Raw genomic sequence first — 8,729 nt, forward strand, 5'->3', positions numbered from 1 at the left:
CATATTGAAGTACTAATATCTGTTTTGAACCATTGTAATGCACTGATAACCACCAAAAACCGGTGGTGAGAAAGTCACATGATGAACCAAAGCTCATCACAAACAGCTTTTCTACGAGCTGAAGAGGGCAATATTTATATATAGACGGTGCACAGTAGGGCTGCACGATAAATGGCATGCGATATTTAATGCGCATCTTATCAGTAAAGCCGGTTCTGTAATCAGCGGTAAATCTCCATCACCTGCGGGCTTTCACATTGAGCAGCATTAACTACACAGAGCCGTTGTTCACTGATGAGCTGCGCAAAAAATCGCGCGAATATAAACGTGGTTTAGCGCAACTCGTCAGTGAACAACGGCTCTGTGTAGTTAATGCTGCTCAATGTGAAAGCCCGCAGGTGATGGAGATTTACCGCTGATTACAGAACCGTCTTTACTGACAAGATGCACATTAAATATCGCATGCGATTTATCGTGCAGCCCTAGTGCACAGTGTCATTCACACAAACACTAAACACCATCATGGTAACACACATTATACTGAAATAATGAAACAACATTAGATGTAAGATAAAACCCTAATGTACACAACTGATCAGAAAAAACGAAGAAGAAACAGTTATTTCAACAAAAAAAACATCAAATATGAAGTGTCATGCAGGGAATTCTGGGAGTGTCAATTTACGGTTTTTCACTATAAATTATACAATTACTTTTTCTTTTTCACTTCCAAAAAACGTATTTCTAACAGTATTTTACTGTAAAATTACATTAAATATAATTACATTTATTCACCGTATATAGTATGGAAACTTGCTGTTAACCAATTAACAGGTTTTTACTGTAGTATTTTTACAGTCTTTTACTGTTAAAATCACAATCATTTTTTACAGTGCAGTCACTCCACAACAAAACCTTAAAATTGAATGGTATTCAGAACAGAACAGGAATGAAAAGTACATGGACCATCATAAATTACAGTGGTATTCCTTATAAACATTTATTCTAAATGCCAAAGCTATACAAAATTGGATAAAGTGATAAACAAATAAACTTGGGCTCATGTACCTCTCATCCGACACAAATCTAAAATATGTGCATTTTTCGCATGTTTTGCATGCTTGATGTGAATTGCATGATACAGGTTGTTTTGGAAAATAAGTTGCAGCACCTTTCAGATGATATTAAAACCATGACTTGTATTCCTAAAAATATAGTATTATATGCATTTGATGACATGTATATTTATTGTTGCTCCAACAGTTTTCCTGGTTCAAAAAATGACATTTTGCTAGTCTGAATCAAGGAGAAAATAAAAAATCCATTGACAAGATTCGTGTTTAATTCCATCACTGATCAAATATTACACTCACTGTGACTGCATAACAGGCTTTCCAAGTCTCTTCAAGAGCCACCCGCCTTCCATGATAAACCAAAATTAAGTAATTATACCTTTCTGATCCAACAGAATAATTGAAAGTAGCCTCCGACACGCACACGCCTGAGCGAACAGGTTGTATTCATCATGATTCATGTACATAACAAAAAGTAGCTTAGCAACAGGTGATGTCATTATGGGATGTCCAGGGAAGTGAAGTTACAAGACGAGGTCAGCATTCATTTCCTGAACTTTTTTTTTTTTCCTCCATTCTCACAGTGACCGAAAAAGTACATTGGTACACCCATGTTTTCAAAGAGTATTGTTATCTTTGCGGAGTTACGTAACTGAACTACAATAGCCAGACTTACCATTTCCAGAAACATGCCTGTTTGGTTGATGCTTTTGCAGTGCAGTGTAGTTCATTTATCATTTAATAAATAATGACTCCGATATTCCATTCTTGAGTGAATTAAAAATAATGTTATTAATAGTAATATATTTTTTCTTTATTTTCATGAACAAATTTGTACTGTTTGTTCTTTTATTTTTTTTGATCGTTTATATCTGACTGATTAAAGTTATTGTATGTTCTCTCACAGAGTCAGATGCAAGTTTGGAGGATCAGACGGACTCTCAGAAGACAATGTGGCCTGATATCACAGACAAAAAAGATGCACCAGTGGTTAGTACTAAAAATATAGTCTAGTGTTTAGACAATATATATTTAATTTACTGCACTTCACTTATGAAATATGCTGTGGGTGTATGTTGTGACATGAATGATATCCCATGATAGTTATGTTGCAAAAATACTAGGGCTGTCAGTTGTTTATTATTGTTTCTGTCACTTAATTGTTTTATGCTGATGGATGATTTTGACTGTGAAGTTTCAGATCATGATCGTGCAATATATTTTTAAAAAGTTATTAAGTTGATATAATCGCAAACCTAACAAGACAAATGTGATTTCAAATCTCTTTTTAACCAAAATAGGCTCTTGTTTTTTTGTTGTTGTTGTCATTATCTCAGCAAGATCCTGAACATTCGGCGAGGGGTCAGTATTTACAGTTGCTTTGAGCTAAATAATTTTGAGCACCAAGCTCCAAATGGGGGCGATATTTCCGTGAAAACATAACGTAACGTCCTGTTACTCAGCAGCATTTCGGTTGGGTCCCCATGGTGTCGGGCCCATGTATAGCCAATAACAGATGTGGTCCTCCCTTTCATCTTTAGGCCTGCTGGTTATGAAAAGATCTGAGAATTATTATAAACATCTGAATATCCTGCAGTAATATATCTTTGTACATGTGGAGCCAGTGCTAGAATAAAGAAGAGAAATGCACTACCATTCAAAAGTTTTTACTTTTTGTTAAGGAATTAATGCTGTTATTCATTGAGGATGCATTACGGACATTTATCATGTTACAAAAGATTTCTATTTTAAATAAATTGAAGAAAAAAAATCGCAAAAATTAAGTATTTCCACAAAATATTAAGCAGCGCAACTGTTTTCAACACTGATAATAATAAGAAATGTTTCTTGAGCAGCAGATCAGTATATTAGAATGATTTCTGAAGAATCATGTAACACTGAAGACTGGAGTAATGATGCTGAAAATGCAGCTTTGCATCGCAGAAATAAATTGCATTTTAAAATATATTCAAATAGAAAATTGCTATTTTAAATAATAATAATATTTCCCAATATGACTAATTTTACTGTATTTTTATCAAATAAATGCAGCCTTTGGTGAGCATTAGACAATTAAAAAAAACAAAACATTAAAAATCTTGCCAACCCTAAACTTTTGAATGGTACTGTATATGCGGCCATATGTTTTCTGCCAGATGATTTTCGGTTTCAGTTTTGTTGGTTTACTCTAAAGTGCTGTACTCACAATGTGATTGTGCTTCTATTATTCAAGGTAAAACAGTTGCTTTTGGGTCCGTGTTCACAGAAACACTAGATATGGTAGCAATGAGGCGTGAAGTCCAGAAGCAATGTGGATTTGTTTATTTTGTGAGAGTTCAGGACTGGAAGAGAGTGCTAGCTAATAAAGATATAGTGTAAGTTTTCAAACAAGCAATTGACAAAATGCAGTTGATTTACATTGTAGGGCACAATGTAACAGGTTACATAATGATTTTTCATGCGTGTTTTGAGCTATAGTTTGGGTAGATCAGCCAGCCGTTCTCCTGTTGGACGTTGACAGTTTAATGTCGTGACCTCTGGGCCAGCTGTTCATCTTTACAACCGTTTAGGGGAATGGGGGCTGGGGTTACCCTTTTATGTGAACCACAAGTGCTGAAGGCCTTTTCCTGCAAATTCTAACCGGCCCTATCCTGGCAACACACGGAGCCTCGGTTTCTGCTTATTTCACCTCTGAGATCATGAGCAGATGGAAGAAATCACTAGTAGGTGTTGCTCGGCCTCGTTTCCTCAGGGCAGAGGGCGTGTTTGTGATTGTGTGTATACATGGTACGCTAAACACTGAAAAGCTTTGACGATGGTTCAATGGTGGTGTCCATCAGAAAGGCATCAGGGCTGTTATCTGCGTATCCCACCGGACAGGCTTTCCTGCAGGGACTGAGCTCAGAGAAGGAAGGAGAACTGAGACGCAGAGAAAGAAAAGCGACTGTGTGGGGCGTTCTTTGCGAACTTTGTAAAAATGCTAATAAGGAGGTATTTCTATAAAAGGCTACCAGACTCTCAGAAATATGCTCTGGTCAAGATAAGACGCTTTAATTATAACTTGATTGTTTGCACAATGCCAAGACATTTAACAGGGGGAAAAAAATAGCTAAAGTTAGCCATTGCTGTGTGACAGTTAACTAACTTGTCAACTTGTTCATTTAGATATTTTTTGGGAATATTTTAGACTGAAATAAACTGATACCACAAAATTCCTCAAATCCGTTTCTAATACAAATGAGATAATGGTGTTGTTGTTTTCCATTCCAAATTATGTCACTTCCTGGAGGGTGATGTCATCAAGGAGCTGGCTTTTTTTTAGTTTAGGTATGTTACAAAACACTAAGCACATTTTTTTAAATTAATTTTTTCATATATATTTTCTGTTTTCATTGTAATTCTTATTTAAATATTAGTAATTTTGTTGTTTTGTGATTTTGAAGAGTTATTAGTTTTATTCCGGTTTAGTTTCTATTTCTTTTTATTTTAGTTTTAGTTTTGGCAAATTTAGTACTTAAGCTTAAACTAAATGAAAATTAGAAATGTTGCCATTGCAAAAAAACGAAATAATTAAAAAAATATTTTATTCCAGTTAATGTTTATTATTTTAATTAACAAATATTTATTTAATGCTTTTAGTTTTAGTCAGTGTTGTTATTGTTAAGTATAACTTGATTTTAATTTAAATAATCTCAGGAAAGCATTGTTTAGAAACATTTCGATTAGAGAAAGAAAAAAATTTAAAAAACACATGGAGATTTCATAAGAGAAATTTTCATGTTAGTAGGAGCAAATTTTCTGCATAGTAACAAAATTTTTAAATTAATGTGCACCTAATTGTGAACCAAATAATATGATTAGCATGTGTAAAAAGGATGAATATAATATCTGATCCAATGTTAAGACACTGTGGACTATTAAAAGGTACTTCGTAGCAGGAATGACCTGTGTGCAGATGTGTGAGAAAGAGCCAGCAGGGTGGGATAGCGCAAAGAAAGAGGAAAAGAGACTGTTTGCATATGCGAGAGAGTGTGTGTGTGTGTGTGTGTGTGTGTGTGTGTGTGTGTGTGTGTGAGTTGTTGGCTTGAGACATCTGACATCCACACATCATGCCAGACTTAAAACTGTGTGTGTTTATGTGTGAGCACACACAAGGTGCAGCTTGTTCTCAGCTGTTTAATGTGGTTCAACAGACAAACCCCCTGAAGCGCTGATCTGCCAGCTTGATCATACAGTGAAGAAGACGTGTGGCTTGATCGGTCTTAACAGTCATTAGCACAGATGTAATTTCTTCCAAACCTCAAATCCTTAAGCTCTCAATAATTATTGAACTGTGTGTTCAGTGCCATTAAGGTTTTGTGTATCTCAGAGGTTCTCTCACATGGCAATTCATGACTAATTTTCCTCTTTTGAATTTTAATGCCTGTGGTCATAGTCACTGAGTCATTTGATTCAGTACAGTTGAATCAGTGCATTTGAAGTCAATATAACAGAATTCATAGGTTTATTATAAATGTTTCAACATGGCACATTATTCCATAGAAGTGCTATACTTGGCTTTGTAAAAATGACTGAAAATTTTCAGGTGATCAGTATCTTTTATTTTTCAACCTTTTTGTCCACTTTTACAGTCAGATTAATTCCTGATGGATTAGCTACCACTCCACACACTTTTTTTTATTTTTTTTTATTTTGGCTTTTCACTTAAACTTCATACACTACAATTCAAAAGTGTGGGGTTGGTAAAATGTATTTAATGTGTTTTAAGAAGTCTCTTGCGTTCTCCAAGGCTGTGTTTAATTGAAAAAAATATATACAGTAATATTGTAAAATATATTTACAATTTAAAATAAGTGTTTTAGATTTTAATATATTTTAAAATGTAATTTATTTCTGTGATGTAAAGCTGAATTTTCAGCATCATTACTCCAGTCTTCAGTGTCACATGATCCTTCAGAAATCATTCTAATATGCTGATTTGCTGTGCAAGAAACTATTATTATTATAAAAGTTGAAAACAGTTGTGCTGCTTAATATTTTTGTGGAAACTGTGATACGTTTTTTCCCCCAGAATTCTTTGGAAAATGGAAATAAAAAACAGCATTTATTTGAAGTAGAATGTTTTTTAAGTCTTTTATGTCATCAGTTTAATGTATACAAGTATTCATTTATTTAAAATAAAATCATTCTGACCTCAAACTTTTGAACTGTAGTGTATTTTAGAAGTAAAATATTTTGCAAGTGCCATTGACTGATCCTAGTACATTTTTCATTCAGTGCATTTCTCTAGATCGTTTTGAGCGCCTTCCATTCTTAATGAATCCTGAAGACTGGATGGCAGTTGGATTGGAGAAATGCCTCTGGGAAATCTCAGATACAATGTTTTGACTGTAAATGGAGTTTGTGCATGAGTGTGTGTGTGTGTTTGCGCATGCATGTGGAGTCGAGGGGCGGCTCAGTTTGGTGACAGTCTGGGAGCCGCTGCTCAAATCCTAACGGTTTCCTTTGGCTCTCAGCCTGGAGAGAATGATGGAAATGGGCTGTCAGCCAAGCAACTTCATTGCGCTGTACTGCAACTAAAAATCACCATCTTTACAATCAGCTCAAACCGGAGATTTTGGAGCTTTGCACAGTTTTAAGACACAGATCTTGGAAACACAAATGGTCCTGTAGGAACATAGCAACGTCAGGCACAGAAATTAGATTCAAAGTGTCCCACTAACTGATTAACATCTTCGTATCGTGCCATAAATTTTATCCCGAAGCAGTTGCTTTTGTATTACAGCTTTTGTTCCCGCTGCATGCATCGAGGGCCAGCGCACAGTCTGTGCATTTTCAAACCAGATGTGTTTTTATTGGGTACACTTCTGAATGCTCGGCACTCTACAGAGTCTGCTGGCACTGCCTTTTTGGTTTCTCCCCTAGCGCCGCAAATATGCAGTGGCAGCGGTGCCAGATTCTGGAAAGGGACACACTGGGCCATGTTTGGCTCTGAGCAGACTTTAGGGTTTGGGCCTGTGTTACAGAGAGCGGTTTGAAGCATCTTTAGAGCATCACAAAATATAGCGGTTGACAAGGATGCTGATTTGTGTTTAATGTTATTCTTTTATCAGATAGATAGATAGATAGATAGATAGATAAATCGATAGATCGATTTAAGCACATTTGTTATAAAACATATTCAGTGACTTCGAAAATTGCGTTTTGAACTGTCAACGTCAACGGAAGGTAATGGGAACTTGATAAATATACTCCCAAAGGATGCTGATTTGTGTTTAATGTTATTCTTTTATCAGATAGAGATAGATAGATAGATAAATTGATAGATCGATTTAAGCACATTTGTTATAAAACATATTCAGTGACTTCGAAAATTGCGTTTTGAACTGTCAACGTCAACGGAAGGTAATGGGAACTTGATAAATATACTCCCATGCACTCTTAAAAATAAACATTTAAAATGGGATTTTCACAGTGATGCCCAAGACGAACCATTTTTGGTTCCCCAACGAACCTTTCAGTGAACGGTTCTCATAAGAACTGTTTATTAAATCTAACAAGCCCTTTTGCACAAAATAAACTTGTGTGTGGTTATATTCCATGGATTTGAAAGGTTCTTCATAAAACCATAGATGCCAGTAATGAACCTTTATTTTATAAGAGTGTAAATGCCTCATATCAGTCTTGTTTTATATATTTAAATGTCAGTCTCTTTTGTGTACATATAGCTCTGTGGTAGTTAGAGATGCAAATGTTTACTCTCTAATCAAGGTGGTTTGGTTTTTATCAGCCTTTATTCACAGAGTTGGTTTTTGAAACGAAGGCTATGCTAATGTACATACTGAATGCGATTGCATTGCATTATATTTGTCGCTGTCTAATGAAGTGTTATACAGTAGGTTAAATATGCTATATTTCAGTTATTTTTTTCTGCAGCTGGAGTCTTTTTGGCCTATCCAACTCAAATGTTTGTAGTCTGCTGCTCAGTCAAACTTTTATATTGAATCAGTATTAATGTGTTATGAATAAACTTTTTTTTTTACTACATTAAAATGCGACAGAACACTATAAGAGCTCAAACGTTCTAGGTCAGGAAGAAAGTATTACTTTTGTTCAGCAAGGATGCATAAAATTTATCAAAAGTGGCAAGACTTTTACATTGTTACAAAATTTCTATAAATAAATACTGTTCTTTTGAACTTTACATTCATTAAAGAATGAAAAAAAAGTATCCTGGTTTCCATAAAAATATTAAGCAAATACAAATCAGCATATTAGAATGGTTTCTGTCTGAAGGTTCATGTGATACTTAAGACTGGAGTAATGATGCTGAAAATTCAGCTTTGCATCACAGAAATAAATTATATTTTGAAGTATATTTAAATAGAAAACAGTTTTTTTAAATTGCAGTAATATTTCTGTGTTTACTGTAATTGACCCTTTTTAAGCATAAGAGACTTTCTTCAAAAATGTTTAAAAAATATTACCAACCACAAATTGATGTAATTTTATATATATATATATATATAGTGCTGTTAAACGATTAATCGCATCCAAAATAAAAGTTTTTGTTTTTGAGTACAACTCTCTCATACTGACCACTGGATGTTAAACATGGCACCTCATGGCAAAGAACTCTCTGAGGATTTGAGAATT

General features: G+C 34.8%; 1 protein-coding gene across 1 annotated transcript in view; it reads left to right on the plus strand.

Annotated features, from left to right (window-relative positions):
* Window positions 1-8,729, plus strand: part of LOC107674746 (A-kinase anchor protein 13-like) — a 57,992-nt gene that overhangs the window by 27,348 nt on the left and 21,915 nt on the right. The window contains exon 8 of the mRNA XM_016468838.1: window positions 1,981-2,063. Within this exon, the coding sequence (XP_016324324.1) occupies window positions 1,981-2,063 (83 nt within the window). The remainder of the gene's footprint in view (window positions 1-1,980; window positions 2,064-8,729) is intronic.

This window comes from Sinocyclocheilus anshuiensis, unplaced genomic scaffold (genome assembly GCF_001515605.1).
Source record: "Sinocyclocheilus anshuiensis isolate Anshui unplaced genomic scaffold, SAMN03320099.WGS_v1.1 scaffold1093, whole genome shotgun sequence".
Classification (NCBI taxonomy): domain Eukaryota; kingdom Metazoa; phylum Chordata; class Actinopteri; order Cypriniformes; family Cyprinidae; genus Sinocyclocheilus; species Sinocyclocheilus anshuiensis.